We start from the raw sequence: 17,761 nt of genomic DNA, 5'->3' as shown, positions 1-17,761 counted from the left end.
CGGAAAATACAGAAACAAACACACAACGCTAACACGGTTGGTTTTACTTGGTATCCACCTCACAAGAGGTGACTAATCCAAGGATCCACACCAACACACACACCCTCCACTAAATAAAACTCTCCTTTGTGGTAACTACCAAGGGCGGAGAAGCCCTACAATACTCAATACAAGAAGAGAGGGAAAGGATACAAGAAATACAAGCTTACAAGCTTACAATGAGTACAAAACCCTAACCCTAGCTTCTCTTCTTGCCTTTGATCCGCCTCTTGACTTGGAAAGCTTCCAAGATCCTTCAAGAACTGGCGATCTGAGCTTTGTGAGCGCTGTGGAGGAGTTGGCGAGAGCTCTGGAGTGAATCGGAGAAGTAATACCGCAGCCATCGAACGCCTGCAGCTATAAACGACGCCAACGGTCGGATCCCGATCGATTCGAATGTTCCCAATCGATCGGGGAGGCTTTGGATCGATCCACGGATCGATCCAGCGCTGCCTGAATGCCCTGGATCGATCCACGGATCGATCCACGCTATCGCGCGAGAGCGGCCGGCGTCCCAATCGATCCATCGATCGATTGGATCCGATCCGGATCGATCCGTAAGCTCTGTTCGGCTGGACAGGTTTGGATCGATCCATCGATCGATCTAGAACTTGATTTTTGTCCAAAACCAAGTCCCAAACATCCCAAACCAACATCCGGTCAACCTTGACTGTTGGTATGTCATGCCTAGCATCTAGTCACTCCCTTGACCGCTAGGACTCCCTTACCAAGTATCGGTCAATCCTTTGACCCACTTGACTTTTCTCTGTGCGTATCCGTCAATCCTTTGACCTACTTGGACTTTTCTTTCATGCCAAGTATCCAGTCAATCCTTTGACCTACTTGGACTTCCCTTCACCAAGTATCCAACAATCCTTTGACCTACTTGGACTTCCCAGCACTGATGTCCGATCATCCTTGATCCATCTGGATTTTCCCTTGCCCGGCTTCACTGGACTTTCACCTAGCTTTACTCACTAGGGTTTTCCATCCGCCTAGCTTCACTCACTAGGACTTTCACTTCCTGACTTCCATCCTAGCTTCACTCACTAGGACTTTCACCGGCTTCACTCACCCATCCGAGCTTCACCACTGGACTTTCACCGACTTCACTCACCAGATTTCCATCCGCCTAGCTTCACACTAGGACTTTCACTTCTTCGGCTTCACTCACTGGAGACTTTTGACTTCACTCACGGGACTTTCATTTTGCCTAACATCCCAGTTAGGACTTCCGATCAAGTATCCAATCAACCTTGACCTACTTGACTCTTCTTCAATCAATATCTTATTGTCAAACATCTAAACCCAAACCAAGACTCAGCTTGGTTAGGGATATTGCACCAACAATCTCCCCCTTTTTGATGTTTGACAATACCACAATAACACTTACAATCCCATATGTAAGTTAGGCTAATCCCATAGCCTCCTTCTTCATGCCACTAGGTAATGAAAGCATAAATTAAGCTCTTCATTCTCCCCCTAAGAGGGCAAACTCCCTCTAGGTAATGAAAGCCTAACTTACTCCCTTTCATGAGTCCTTTCATTCTCCCCCTATGACCTTCCCATAGGTAATGAAGGACTAAGCTTAACCATACATTCTCCCCCTATTGGCACACATCAACCCATCGTTGGACACACATCAACCTATGCTCCAATTCTGGGCACACTTCAACAAATCCATTTGTTGAAGACTCTCCCCCTGAAGAGTTGCTCATCGTTGTTCACAACATCACTCGTTGTGATCAACACGATAATGAAGGTCTCATACCCTTCATTTATCCTTAACTTCTCCCTCAATGTAGACAGCTACCCAACCTTGAGCATTATCTACCACTTGAGTGTCCACTTGAAATAATGAGGATATCCACTCCCCATTTTTCCTCATTTCAAGTTTAAATGCTCAACCTTGAGCAAGTCCACAACAGAAGGTTAACCACCTTCCAAGGTTCATGAAAAATAATTTTCATGTCTTTAAAGAGTCCCTCCCCCTAAAGACATGGTGGTAACTTCTGTCATTGCACCAACAATGACTTGGAATCCCTAAAACATTAGGAAACCCAAATTTAGAAGTTTTGAGGTTCAAATATTCAAAATTTGAAACAACCTCAACCTAAACTTCTACTTAGTCTTCGTTAACCAATCCATCCTTGTTTTCAACATGAAAACACCCTTTGTATGTATACAAATGTATTTAAGGGGTTTGGAATGGTTACCTAGACTCAAAGAGGTTCAAGGATGCTGAAATCAGGCCTTCCCAGCCAAAATCAGCAACTTGGATCGATTAGAGTTGGGTTCCAATCGATTGAACCTTTAATCGATCCACGGATCGATTCAGACTCCGATCGATCGATGGATCGATCTTCTGCTCGCGGGAATTGCCGCTTGAATCGATCCATGGATCGATTCAGAACTCAATCGATCCATGGATCGATCGACTCGATAGTTGCTGAAATTCTATTTCAGTCAACTTCAGAAACCCCTAGAAAATTCTACAAAAATCTAAAAATTATGAAATTTCGTGTAGACATTATTTAGGCATACTTAATCATGGAAAAATAGCTTTCTATGAAAATACATCATATTTTCAAAGATTGACACAAACTTGAAAACTTGCAAAACTTTAGTGTTTTTCTTCAAGTTTGTGTCTAACTATTCAATGGTGATTACTATCAAAAGATAGCCTTCACCAAGGTTTTCCAAAACATTTTAAAAATATTTTCAAAACCAATATCCCATCATGTTCCTTGGGCATAATGCACATGACTTGTACATTAGCTTTCCCAATGATGGGAAAACACATAACTATGTGTTTTGATGAATTTAAAACTCAAAGGAATGTACTAAATCAACATCTTGAGCTTTGTTCATCATCCTAACATCTCACTTGTATATAATATGCACTAAAACACATACAAGTCACCTTATAGTCTTTGTGAGATGTAGATTTTGGTTTTTGCCCTAATCTAGGGATCATGCATATCTATCTAGGCATTTTAGAGATATTAGACATCCACCCAGGATGTCACTTGTTAATAAGTGTCGTTAAATGCCATCCGTCCTTAATTACAAGGAATTAAACTTAATGCATGATTATGTTATGGCATACATCAAAAGAAAATAATTTTCAAAAGAAAATATCCTATTGCTACATGATGTATGAATGTCATGACATGGTATTTTTTGGATTTTTCATAATAAAACATGAATGTAAAAATAGACATGATGTCATGGCATATGATGGGCAAACAATCATGGCAAGATTTAGCATAAATAAAATATACCTAGATTAACTATCTAAGTATCCTTAAAGTCTTAGCTAAACTTACACCTTAAACCTAGATTGCCCTAAAGTGCTTCAAGAAAATGCCAAAGCCTAAGTTTGCATTTCTTATTCCCTTGATTAATTTATGCCAATTAAAATAAACATGTCCTCAAATGTTGGCATATTCCATTTTTCCTCAAGAGTAGCACTTTTAAATTTAAGGCCCGGATTGCCTTAAATTGCCTAAGAACATACCAAAAACCCAACTTGATAGTTCTTATGAATTTTCCAATATGTGCCATTTAAGATTAAAATCAATTCTTCCACCATTAGGCACATTTTACTCTTTCAAGGAGTAATCAATAATTCCATTTCATTTTCAAAGGTTAACTAAAACCTTGAAAATGCTCCTTGAGTGTCAATTTCCTCAAAGTTGGGTTAACTACCCTTCTAATCGGAGTTGACACTCTCTAACCCATCTATGGGGTAGAGAAGATGCTCCTAGGAACCCAACACCTATTGGTGCTCCTTGGATGCTCTAGGTACTCACTAGGGATAACTTCCCTAGATACCTTCCTAGTGACCTTGTTGGGCTTCTTAGAAGCCTTGGTCACATTTTCTAGGTCAACTCTAGGATAACCTCCTTGTGGCCTTGTTTGGGACTTTCTTAGACTTCTTAGAAGTCTTAGTCACATTTATTGCAAAAATACTCTTAGGGATGACTTCCCTAGCATTTTTGGCTTGACCACTAGACCTAGGGTTTGTTCCATAACTATATGGAACTCTATGGTAAGAGGGCACATCCTTCTTAGCCTTTGGTTTGTATCCCAAACCTCTATGGCCATTGGATGGCTTTTGTACCCCTAAACCTAGGTTATGCTCATTTTGCCCTAATAGGATATTTTCCATCCTTTTTAGGGTCTTTTCAATTTTATCAAGTCTTGACCTCAAGACTTGATTTTCCATCACTAAGTCCTTAGTTTTTGGTTTTCCATTAAGTTCATGAGCATTTTTGTTTCTAGGCTTGTATCTTACATCCTTAGAGTTATCGCCTCGTTTTTTACCTACATTCCTAGCCTTAGGGATAGTAGTTTTGGCATGTAGGGCCACATGCTTTTCCTTAAAGCCCTCATGCTTCCTATTCTTATGGTAAATCGCATTAAGATGATAAAAATTTGACCTAGCATGCTTTTTACCATTTTGCAAGGGAATAGGCTCAATGAATGTTACCTTCTTCTTTACCTTGGAGGCTCCCCCTTGACTAGTGCCTCCTTGAGCCTTGACCATCTTCTTCCCCTTGGGGCATTGACTTCGGTAATGCCCTTTTTGTTGACACAAGAAGCACACAATGTGCTCCTTGCTCTTCTTTGTCCCGGGGGTGGTCTCCTTGGGCTTCTCCTTGCCCTTTTGTGCCACTTGGCCCTTCTTCTTGGCCAAGTTGGGACACTTGCTCTTATAGTGCCCATGTTCCCTACACTCAAAACATATTATATGATTTTTATTATTAATTGAAATATTTATACCTTCTTGTATAGGGATGGCACTTGTTCCTCCATTTGATATTTCTTGAATTTCAGAGGTGGCACCATCTGTTGGTGCGGGTAGCACTAACGGTCTAACCCAGGTTTTGATGAATGACAAATAGGTTAAGTTAGTTGTGTTATTGTCTGACACTTTGATCAAGTGTGCAGGAAAAGTCCAGACAGGTCGACGGGCTGACCGGACGCTTGGCGAGAAGTCCAGCTAGGTCGACGGGCTGACCGGATAGCTGGCGAGAAGTCCAAGCGGGTCGGCGGTGACGCGGACGTGGCGAGAAGTCCAGCTAGGTCGAGGCTGACCGGATAGCTGGGCGAAGAGTCAGCAGTCCGCAGGGTCAAGGCCGACGTCCCGGGTATAAGGTAAGTCACGGAGGGGAGTGACATGAGGACGCGTTCCGAAGGGAACATTAGGCCGATCCGCTTAGATCCATTTCGGATATCTAAGTCGAGATCGTGACTAGATTCCGGCCTCGGAAAGACGGAATCTAAGTCATACTCTTATCCATCAATTGAACTTTAACTGTGCTAACAATCTGTTTTACAGATACATATTTGCCTCGGACTAACCTTTGCAAAAAGGAGCTTCGAACAGGTCCCGGGCGCGGATCCGGCGCGCGAGATCCGGCGCCGGAAGGCATGCCAAGAAATTTCATCCAGCCGAGTCGCGCGCCACGTGAGCATCATGGTTCGTGCAGCTACGTCACACGCTGAGCACCGGAAGGATCCAGGCGCCCGGGACAGCATATAAAAGAAGCCCCAGGTAGGAGCTTCAAATAGATCAAGTCTGCACTGAAAACTTACTGCTTGCTCTGCTGCTCTACGCTCCTGCGACGCCACGAGGCTATTCCGACAAAGCGCTTTCTTAAAGTCTAACTCTTCTTCTCTTGTCGGTATTTTATTTCTGTCAATTCTTGTACTTATTTGTAATCTTCATTCGAATTGATAGTGATTGCCCAACGAAAGTACTCACGGAGTACGGGCCTTCGAGTAGGAGTCGTCACAGGCTCCGAACGAAGTAAAAAAACACCTGTGTCTATTTTAGTTTTCCGCTGCGTTTATACTCATCTTTATCGAATCGATATTCACCCCCCCCCCCCTCTATCGAATCCAACGGTCTTACACCATCTTCTTCTTCTTCACTTGACCCGGATGTAGAAGCTTCTCCTTCTTCTTGATCCGGTGTTACCAAAAATTGCTCCCCCTCAATCCTAGAGGTGGAGGCTTCATCATCTTGAATATGAAACAAGGAGTATGCTCCCTCCTTGTTCCCTTCGTTGCATTCCCTTGAGGATGAAGCATCTTGGATTTCCTCTTCTTCGGAGGTTGAGCATCTATCAACCTCGGAATCCTCCTTTTGGTCTTGCTCCAAAGAGTCACCCTCTTTGGATTCTTCATGATCTTGTACAGTGGAGGGGATCTCTTCATGAAGCTTGGCCAATTTGCTCCAAAGCTCCTTGGCATCTTCGAATTCTCCAATTTGTTCCAAGATGTTGCTTGGCAATAAATTGACCAAAAGCTTGGTCACTTTGTCATTGGCCTCACATCTTTGGATTTGGTCTTTGCTCCACTTGCTCCTTTTGAGTACTTTGCCCTTGGAATTTGTGGGAGCTTCAAAACCTTCCATGAGAGCAAACCATTGCTCTATCTCCATCATAAGAAAATTTTTGATTCTTGATTTCCAAGAATCGAAGCTTGTAGATGAATATGGTGGAGCCACCCTTGTGTCAAATCCAAGTCCATCTTGGAATTGCATCTTGAAGTTGAGCTTGATAGAATCTTGAACTTGAAGAATTTGCTCCAACTTCTTCACCCTCTAGCTTTTCTTGTTGTACTTGACCCTTCCGGCGATGATTCCGGTGAAGAGCAACCTTGCTCTGATACCACTTGTTAGGACCAAAAGTAGCTAGAGGGGGGGTGAATAGCTCGTCGCGTTCGCTCGGTGCTCAGCGTTGCTTGTTCCTTCAAAGATGTGCAGCGGAAAAAACAGAAACAAACACACAACGCTAACACGGTTGGTTTTACTTGGTATCCACCTCACAAGAGGTGACTAATCCAAGGATCCACACCAACACACACACCCTCCACTAAATAAAACTCTCCTTTGTGGTAACTACCAAGGGCGGAGAAGCCCTACAATACTCAATACAAGAAGAGAGGGAAAGGATACAAGAAATACAAGCTTACAAGCTTACAATGGGTACAAAACCCTAACCCTAGCTTCTCTTCTTGGCTTTGATCCGCCTCTTGACTTGGAGAGCTTCCAAGATCCTTCAAGAACTGGAGCTTTGTGAGCGTTGTGGAGGAGTTGGCGAGAGCTCGAGTGAATCGAGAAGTAATTAGCCATCGAAGCGCTCGCAGCCTATAAACGACGCGCTAACGGTCGGATCCCGATCGATTCAATGTTCCCAATCGATCGGGAGGCTTTGGATCGATCCACGGATCGATCGAGCGCCTGCGCAAGCAGCGCGGGATCGATCCACGGATCGATCCGGCTATCGCGGCGACCAGCGATCGATCCCAATCGATCACCGATCGACCTCCGATCGATCCACGGATCGATCCGAGCATTTCATCGATTCGTGGATCGATTGGACGATCCGATCCACGGATCGATCCACGGATCGATCCGGAACTTGATTTTTGTCCAAAACCAAGTCCCAAACATCCCAAACCAACATCCGTCAACCTTGACCTGGTTGGTATGTCATGCCTAGCATCTAGTCACTCCCTTGACCTGCTAGGACTCCCTTACCAAGTATCCGTCAATCCTTTCGACCCACTTGGACTTTTCTCTCGTACCAGTATCCGGTCAATCCCTTCGACCTACTTGGACTTTCTTCATGCCAAGTATCCAATCAATCCTTTGACCTACTTGGACTTCCCTTCACCAAGTATCCATCAATCCTTTGACCTACTTGATCTTCCCAAACCAGATGTCCGATCATCCTCGATCCATCTGGATTTTCCTTGCGCTCGGCTTCACTCACGGGACTTTCACCTAGCTTTACTCACTAGGGTTTTCCATCCGCCTAGCTTCACCACTAGGACTTTCACCTGGCTCACTCACCAGGATTTCCATCTGCCTAGCTTCACTCACTAGGACTTTCACCTGGCTTCACTCACCAGGATTTCCATCTGCCTAGCTTCACTCACTAGGACTTTCACCTGACTTCACTCACCAGGATTTCCATCTCCCTAGCTTCACTCACCAGGATTTCCATCTGCCTAGCTTCACTCACTAGGACTTCCTTCTACCTGGCTTCACTCACCAGGACTTTTCTTCTACCTGGCTTCACTCACCAGGACTTTCATTTTGCCTAACATCCCAGTTAGGACTTCCCAGTCAAGTATCCAGTCAACCTTGACCTACTTGACTCTTCTTCAATCAATATCTTATTGTCAAACATCTAAACCCAAACCAAGACTCAGCTTGGTTACCCAGGTCAACCTTGACCTGAGGGATATTGCACCAACAGTCATCTCCTAACAAACTTAACAAACCGGGGTCGACCTCATGACTGTGGAGGTTAGATGAGGTGGAATAAAAAGGGCAATCCTCTCCACTGGCCAGGTAGGCAAATATACGCATTGCATCAGAATCGAATCCTAATTCCATCTTTTCCAGTACTTCTTCTTCTTCTCCGAGAGACTGACTTGAATGTCGGAGGGCCTAGCCAGGGATTCCCACCCTGGTCTTAGGTCGCTAACGTTTTGTTGGTCGGTCTCATAGTGTGCAGGAGGTGGAGATCATCCATTGGACCGCCAGGCTTCGCTGATCCACAGTGTTCCTCATCGGAGTTCACTTTTCCACGGGGATACCTCGCCGGAGTTCGTCTTTGCGAGGTGTTGTTCACAGATCCGCTTTGATTTTCTCAGATCTATTATTCTGTCTTTAGGCTCTTGTGAGGTCCGCTGTGGGTTTCTCGGATCCTCCTCTATTTGCTGGCATCAGAGTTATAGTTCATCATCACCCCTCATCACCCCGCGCTTCATCCCGTAAGCTCTCAGACATGATCAAGTATCAAAGTCATATCGATGATGATAACTTGATCCTCTACATGTTTTGTAAGGTTTTAATAGATATAATGCGGTTCAAATATATCATTATCGATGAAAAGAAATTTTTAGCATTTATATTCTTCCACAAATAAAGCGAAATATTTTGAGGTCTTTGTATTCCAAGTCTTGATTACAATTTTTCAAACCCTCTTAAAAATTAATAAGATCCTAACTAAAAGATCAATCATGCAGTGTGGAATGAATTTGAGTGTCGTTCAGAATTTGAACAGAGTGTGATCCGATCCAGAACACACTAGGGGATGATTTAAGGCAAAGCAAAACAACAAGATCATGATCCAAAGAATTAATATTGACAATTTGTTTGCTCAATATGATGCGAGAACATGTAATATGTACTACAATACAAAAAGATACGATGAAGCAATGGACAATTAATCTTGTGGACAAATTAAGCTGATGCTGAACCACTATCAAGTGTGATAAACAATGAACTCTAGACAGATCCATGCAAAACCTAAAATGTTTGTCCAAATAAGAGATGCAACAAAAAAAAGTAAATAAATAAAGACACCGCTCGATTACTATGCTATTGGCCGGAGTTCGAGGTCAAAGAGTGCTCCCATGTGTTCTGGACGATCGATGAGTTGTGGATTCACACGAGAAGCGATTTGGTAGAACACCTGCCATGTTAATAAGCTATCGGAGCCGGACTGATGTCGAGATCCCACTGCTCGCTCAACTTGGACTGTAGAGGCCACCCGCTCCAATCCTCCGTAAAGCCCAGGACAATGCTTGCTAAGGTGCTTCACATCGAACACCCTTTTGCCGAAAAAGAAGTGAACAAGGTGCAAGAACTCACGAACGGTCTTTGGTAATTCGCAGTCGCATGTCAGCATCTTCACTAGGAACGCGAAGTCATAGGCGCCTTGGAAGGTAACCCAGGAGACGGGAGAAAAGTGGCCAAAGGAAAGCAAGCCGGAGGTGGCCAAGTGCTGGGCGAATCTGCAAGAGTCGATGCCCCACATTTGATTCTTTTGGAAGTCGATGCCATTAGCCTTGAGCAGCTCGACGGAGGAAGGGGCGTAACGGTCGCGGCTGATGTCGAAGTCGCGGAAATTAAATTCCCACACGTAACGCACATAAGTGCCGTCACTGTAGAGGGCACATGGGAGGTTGCCGGCAGCGTCGGAGAGAGTGAGACCAACCTGGACGATGCGGAGGGCCTCGACGTTGGCCCGGATCAAGTCGTAGCGCTGGGGGAGGGTGAGGGTGCAGTAGGGACCTTTGGAAGTGACGACGACGCCAGGATACTCGGTGTCCAATGCTACGAAGGGGTGGAACGGGAGGGCGGAACGGATGAGGGAAAACTCCTCGTCGAGGTTATGAGCCCACACGGAGCGAACCTCGACTCTGCTGGTGCTGGCGGCGGAAGAGGAAATTAGCATATCGTTGTTGACAACTGCGACAGCCATGATGAGGAGTTTGATGATATTAGAAATACGAAAGTGGAAGCTGGAGATGGAGGAGATGTTAGATTTCGAGTTGGAGTGGAAACTGAAGGGAAGGAGGAGTTTAAGTAGAGCAGGAAATGAGAGAAAATCGTCAGATAATAAACAGATTAAACAAAATTAGTTGCTGCGAAGCGAATTATTAGGAGATATATACATAAATAATATATATATATATATATATATATATATATATTATTTATGTATGGAATTAATGATGCTAAACGAGCCTAATCAGGACTTTAAGTTAAGGATAAATCTGGCGCCAAATCCAGCTGCAATTAAGAGCTAAATTAGGGGTTTAGTAGTAATTAATTAATTAATTAATTAAAGTTGTTGCCATCGAATCATTCTTTTTTTTTTCTTTAATTAAATTTCACGTGGAATTCGTCATTAATTTTCCTTTTTTTAAATTTTGACTCATTTGTTTTGATTTGAATTTTATTTTTTAAAAAATAATGTTTACCAACACCGCTCATTTCTAATAAATTAAAAGTGTACGCAAGAAAATAAACTAAAATCAAATCCGATAAGTGATTGTTAAATCCGTGGATTAATTGGATAAATCATATGCTAAACTCAAAGTTAATTTTTAAACTAATACCTATTTATTTTATTTCTATACTGCAATTGTAGCTATTCCGGTGGGTAGCTCGTCGGTAGATAAGCCACCGGTGAACTGTCTTCTATATTGTCGGAATCGTCGAGTCTTCAAGGAAAAAAAAAGAGGAGAGAATCAGATCACCAAGCACCCCCTACTATGTATGAGAGAGAAAGAGAGAGATTCAAAATTGAGGATTAAGATTGTCCTCACTTAGTCATTTCGATGCTCAAGTTACTCTCCAATAAAGGAGGTGGAGAAGATGAATAGTTAAAAAATATCTGAATTTGTAAGTCTGTATAAGAAAATAAATTAGAAACCAAATCAAATGAATGATGGTGAAATGTCATGTTAGAACCTTTCTTGCGATCGAGGAGCCTTAGGTTGATCGGAGGATACCACGCCGGGTGTCAACAATAAAATAAGACTATGTAAAAGGCCTCGAGGTAGAATTTGAAATTCACCAATTCACTCATCGCACTCATTTGTTTCATTCTCGTGCTCTTGTGCTCTCTGTGCTATGATATTAACATGATGCAGCTAGCACTTTATTTCCAATCAGTAACACCTAATGTAATCTTTCATTTTATCTATGTTACATGTTATATTTCTGCTTAATTTTTAAATTTTTTCTATAAAATTTTCCACATTTCCTAAGATTTTCTGAAAAGGAAAAATTTTTAAATAAGAATCACTTTATTTAACTATGTGTACGTGTGACTTGAAAATATTTTTATTATTATCATTACTTCAGTTTGTTTGTATTCAATATTATTTGCATTTTTAATATTATCTCTTATCATTTGAAAGTTATTTTTAAAAGTAATATTTGTCAAAAAAAAAAAAATTAACATATACAAAACATTTTAAAACTTAGTTTTTTTTCAAATTGTTTGCAAAATATTTTTTGAAAAATTTAAACATTTGAAAAATATTTACAAAATTTTGAAACTCTTTTCAAATTTTTCCTGATAATTTCTTTCACAATATTTTTAAAAAGTCATTATATAAAATCATTTGAATATTATTGTATAAATTATTTTACCAAATTATTTGAAAAGTCTTACAAAAGTTTCTTGAAAACATTTAATCCTCCCCCAACATGACCATGTGTTTTTATCTTTGTAGCGTAGTTTTATTTGAAAACTTCACTTGCAAAAGATAGCGCTGTTTATTTGAAGTAGTTGGTTTTCAAAACTTTATTTTCAAATTTCTATGAAGTACTTGTCATAATTATTTGAAAACAAACTTAAAAACTAAGTTTGCAAAGTCCTTTTTGCTAAACCTTTATTTAATTATGCTTCGTGCGTTATTTTTGATGTATACCAAAGGGAGAGGATAGTGGGTTATGTTAGAGAAATCATCAAATCATGTTAGCTCACCTTATTTAATTTCTAATGCTTGCTTAATTATATATTTTTTTCTAATTTTAACCTAGGTTATCATTACATCAAAAAGGAGGAGATTGTTGGTGCAGGTTGCACTAATAATATGATTTTGATGTATGACAAATAGATTAAAGTTAGATGTGTTATTTGTCTAACCTTTTTACCAAGTATGCAGGAGTTGATGGATCTAGAGGACCTGACACCAGGATGAAATCTATCTAACTCCGTGGAACACGATAGCTTGTACGAAGTCCAAATAGGTCCGCGGGACCCGACATTTGGAGAGAAGTCCGATTAGGTACGTGGGACCTGACAATCAGCCGAAGTTCAGTTGGGTCTGCTGACTTGACAACTAGTGGGAAGACCTGGTGGGTCAAAGGCAAGTTAAGCGATTGTAGTTGGTAAGTAGAGTTAAGCAACTGGAAGAGACATTTAATGAGGATGTGTTCTCCGTTAAGGGAATTGTAGGCATCGGTCCAACTTATGTCCATTTGAAAAACTAAGCCGAGACATTGACTAGATCCTGGTCTCGAGGATATATGATCTAATTAGTACTATTTTATTATGTTGTGCTAACTCTGTTTTGCTAGGTAAATATATTTTTGTTGCCTGGACTAATTCTTTTTTACAAGGAAGAAGCTATTGAAGAAAAGGGGAGTCCGGGCACCTGGAAGGGATCCAAGTGCCTGGACTCCGGGTGCTCGGAGCTAGTCCATGCGCTAGGACCAGCCCACCCAGGCAGGTGTTGTAGGCACCCGGATAGTCCAAGCGCTCGGAGTTGGTCTAGGCGCCCAGACTGGAAAACTTAACCCAAAGCTGAGCCGGAGCGCGTCAACTGATCGAGCCATGTCAGCAAAACCTATTTATTTTATTTCTATAGTGAAATTGTAGCTATTCCTGTGTGCAAATCGTCGATAGATAAGCTACTGGTGACTTGTCTTCTATGTTGTCGGAATCGTTAAGTTTTCAATGAAAAAAAAGGGGGGAGCTAGATCTAGGGGTGGCAATTTGGGTCATATTCATGTTAGTATGTTTGGGTTGACGGGTTGGTAGATTCAATTTTCAAGGTCAATTTTTAAAACCAAAGAAACTTTTAAAATAAAAAATGGGATAAGTTTTGTAATTTTTTTATATTTTAAAGTTAATTTCTCCTCCTGAACCTGATATACAAAATCTGTTTAACTAGTTAGTTACTTACTGACTATTCAATGGATAACAGCTTTCACCTGGTTAGTTAAGTTAAGTGTAGGTATCAGTTAGTGTTTGACTGCACTGAATGACTTAATTTGATTAATATCTGTTTGGTATTTAACGCCCAGATTTATGTCGATGCACTGAAATAAACATATTAAGTCCAGACAATTGGCTTATGCATCTCAACCCTTTCTATGTTTGTCACACAAGCAAGGTAGACCTAGGGTGTTGGTGAGATGCTCAAATACTAGCCCTAGGGGAACATGATTTCTAGGAAATTTTTCTAGTCTAAGGCTAAAACTATTTTTGAAATTCTAAAAATAGGAAATTTTGAAAGCATACAAGTATTTTATCTTAGAATTTGAAAGTAAACCTTTTTGAAAATAGTTTTAAAATTCCTAATCTATTATGCACATTCCTAGTTTTCAAAGTTATTGTATACTTAAGTGGATGTAGTTCAGAATGTCATAACTCAATATGAAAGTCAAGGTACAATAGTCATGATAACATGTACATAGTGGTAGGGATGTCTGTCAGGATGAGGAGGAGCGGGGAGTCTGGCTCCGAGGGAACGGAACATCTCGATTAACTCAGCGTGACGTGTCCGAGCATCCTCTCGGGAATTGGATACGTCTCGTCTCAGATCCGAAACCTCCTGCCAAAGACTCGTCATGGATAGCTCGGGTCCAGTAACTTGATCGCCTAGGGTGCGATGTGCAGGACGGGGTGCTCGGTCTAGAGGTGGGGAGGGTGCCGGAGCTGGAATGTCGTCGCCGAATAGCGAAACCATAAACTCATCATGCTTTGCTGCCTCCTGGGCATCTGGGTATGGCGGGTGTTGTGGCCCCCTCCGCCAAGACATGATGTCGTCATCCTCATCTACGTGGGCACCCGCTAATGAGAAACTCCTAGATCCTATGACGTCGAACTCAGTCATGGCCGAACATTTCCTCGGGTGGCGTTAATCTGGCGGTGAGCAAAATATATCGTCAAAATATGATAATATGGCATATGAACTCGAGCACTGGTGACATATCCAGCTGCATAGATAATGGTCTGAAATATATGTAGACTAATATCTATATCTAATCTATGAGAAAGTGCATACAAAAGAAAGGAGTAGAATGGGCGCATCATCGCTATGTCCCAAGTGGATAGTAGTAAAATGCAGTTAACTAAGACCCTATAGAGTGCATAATCATGAACTCGAAGGCCAACTGACCTAAACATAGTGACGGAGGGTACACGCTCTCCTTCGAAAAAATACGAATAAATCGTATCCAGCGTGATGTGTGAGTAGTGATCACCAAATGGTAGATCCCTAGGGGGTAACACTGAAAACAACATGTAGATGGTCGTAGTCCTAAAAAGTCTTGGATCATGGTAGGGGATAGTGTAATATCCGTACCAGCTACCCTAGTGACATAAGTGAGATCATCTACCCTAACTAAGTTATTATAGAATTTAGCACATAAATCTATGTTTACTGAATTGGTATAGTAAACAAGGTTCCGTAAGTTATAGTGGCTAATAACCTCTATATCTGGAACACAAGAACGTAAGAAGAGTGCTCTATCTAGACACTTAGTCCTAATAGCTACATAAATGGTTGACTCAAACTCAAGCCTAAGTTCATCAGTGGGGAACCTAGGGTCTATACTGGCAGTCGAGGGCCCAGCACCAGATCTAGAACGTTTTCTATCATAATAATTAAGAGGAAAATATCATAAGCATAACTAAACGAAATATTTAAAAGCATAGGAGGAAAGGTTTTACCGAGGCATCGTGACAAGAATTTTTAGAGATGACGACCCTGGTTGATTCGCAACAACGAAATAACCGTAGAATAAAATTTTAAATTTGATCACTCTCGCCGTAAAACTCAAAACGAGCCTTAACAACAGTGAAGAGAAGTGGTGCAAAGGCTGAGGGCGCCCTGCCCCCATATTTATAGGGGGCTCCGGGTGCCCGGACCGTTCCCGGGCGCCCAGGGTTGGCTAGGGCAGGGCGCCTGGAGTCTCTTCCAGGCGCCCCAGAAGGGAATACCAGGGGTGCCCGCCCCTGGTTTTTTACTTTGATTTTTTTTTTAAAGTTTAGTTTCGAAATAAATTTTTAAGTAAAAGGAATTTAAGTTTAAGTTAAAAAATTTAAGTTTTAACTTTTAAAATATATATTTTTTAAGTTTAATTTTTAAAATATATTTTAAATTTTAATTTTAAAATAAATTTTTATTTTTATTTTTTAAAATAATTTTTTACTTTTAATTTTTAAAATAAATTCTTAAGTTTTAATTTTTAAAATAAATTTTTAAGTTTAATTTTTAAAATAAATTTTTAAGTTTTAGTTTTTAAAATAAATTTTTAAGTTTAATTTTTAAAATATATTTTTTAAGTTTAAAATACATTTTTAAGTTTAATTTTTAAAATAAATTTTTAAGTTTAAGTTTAAGTCACCGGTGAACTGTCTTTTATATTGTCGGAATCGTCGAGTCTTCAAGGAAAAAAAAAAGAGGAGAGAATCAGATCACCAAGCACCCCCTACTATGCCTGAGAGAGAAAGAGAGAGATTCAAAATTGAGGATTAAGAGTGTCATTTCGATTCTCAAGTTACTCTCCAATAAGGGAGTGGAGATGATGAATAGTCAAAAAATATCTGAATTTGTAAGTCTGTATAAGAAAATAAAATAGAACCCAAATCAGATAAATGATGGTGAAATGTCACGTTAGAACCTTTCTTGCGATTGAGGAGCCTTAGGTTGATCGGAGGATACCACGCCTGGTGTCAACAATAAAATAAGACTATGTAAAAGGCCTCGAGGAAGAGTTTGAAATTCACCAATTCACTCATCGCGCTCATTTGTTTCATTCTCGTGCTCTAGTGCTCCTGTGCTCTCTGTGCTGTGATATCGACATGATGCAACTAGCACTTTATTTCCAATCAGTAACACCTAATGTAATCTTTCATTTTATCTATGTTACATGTTATATTTGTGCTTAATTTTTAAATTTTTTTCTGCAAAGTTTTCCACATTTCCTAAGGCTTTCTGAAAAGAAAAAAAAAGAAATAAGAATCACTTTATTTAACTACGTGTGACTTGATTATATTTTTATTGTTATCATTTACTTCAGTTTTCTATAAAATTTTCCACATTTCCTAAGGTTTTCTGTAAAGGGAAAATTAAGAAATAAGAACCATTGTTTAACTGCCTTATGTGTTGATTTATTCTTGATAAACTGCTAAACCATTCTTTCATGTTTATATTTTTCCTATCTTACTTGATCAAATCTGTAATAATTAAATTATTTCTGCTATGCTACTGTATTTTTGGTTATTTTCAAGTTATTTCAGCTCATAAAACTCTTAACGCTATTTACCCCTGTTAGCATCGAATTTGATCTTATAATTTAGTATCAAAGTAGGTTGAGATGATAGTAACTAAGAAAGTTTAGTTATATGCATGTTTAGGTTGGGTAAGGAGTATCCTAGATGGCACATCTAGTCAAATGAAACTAGCATAAGTTAACTCACATCACTCTAAACCAATTAGACCAAGTCATTGTATTGAAGTTGATTTAACACTAGATTCTTAAGTTAGCTTTGTCTTAAGAAGTTGTCATTGTTATTGGTGCATGGAGCACCATATAATTGAACCTGTGTTTTGATGATTGAAAAAGATTCAAAGTTATTATTATTTATGATCTAACAAGATTAATGAAGTGTGTAGGTGGCTTAACTTGTGAAGTCCTAGTAGGCCAAGTTGACTATATACTAGGGAAGGGAAAGTCCTAGTAGGTCAGCTAGATCGGATATTAAACAAAAGTCTGGGCAAATCAAGGACACCAAGTGGAAAGTCTAGACAAATCAATGGACCAGATCTCTAGCAGGAAAAGCTTGATGGGTCAGGGAGGATCAGAGATCAAGTTAGGAAGTCCTGGGGGTCTGACAATCGAATGTTAAGTAAAGAAAGCCCAAACAGGTTTAGAAGACCCAGGCTTGCCCAACGATAAGTTGAGTTAAGATCTTGGAGCGGAGTGGTTCTTTCGAAAGGAAAAAAGGATAACGACGAGTCACTGTTAAGGGGACATCCTTAGGCATCGATCCAACTAGGAGATTCACTAGAATTCCAAAGTCAAGATCAGACAAGTAGGCGACTATCAAGACTTAAAATTCAATATTACTGTCTTTTTATGCTAATCCTTGTTTTACAG

General features: G+C 40.4%; 1 protein-coding gene across 1 annotated transcript; it reads right to left on the bottom strand.

The window, feature by feature from the left end:
• Positions 1-9,443: 9,443 nt before the first annotated feature.
• On the bottom strand, positions 9,444-10,334 carry LOC122031476 (probable CCR4-associated factor 1 homolog 11). The gene has a single exon (XM_042590588.1). It carries the CDS (start codon positions 10,332-10,334, stop codon positions 9,444-9,446), a length of 891 nt encoding a protein of 296 aa, XP_042446522.1.
• Positions 10,335-17,761: the final 7,427 nt, after the last annotated feature.

This window comes from Zingiber officinale, chromosome 11A (assembly GCF_018446385.1).
Source record: "Zingiber officinale cultivar Zhangliang chromosome 11A, Zo_v1.1, whole genome shotgun sequence".
In the NCBI taxonomy this organism is placed as follows: domain Eukaryota; kingdom Viridiplantae; phylum Streptophyta; class Magnoliopsida; order Zingiberales; family Zingiberaceae; genus Zingiber; species Zingiber officinale.
This window is presented reverse-complemented; position numbering and strand designations above follow the sequence as displayed.

What these genes read in the sequence shown, in the direction of transcription:
- LOC122031476 (XM_042590588.1), bottom strand. Translation starts at nt 10,334, where the DNA reads ATGGCTGTCGCAGTTGTCAACAACGATATGCTAATTTCCTCTTCCGCC.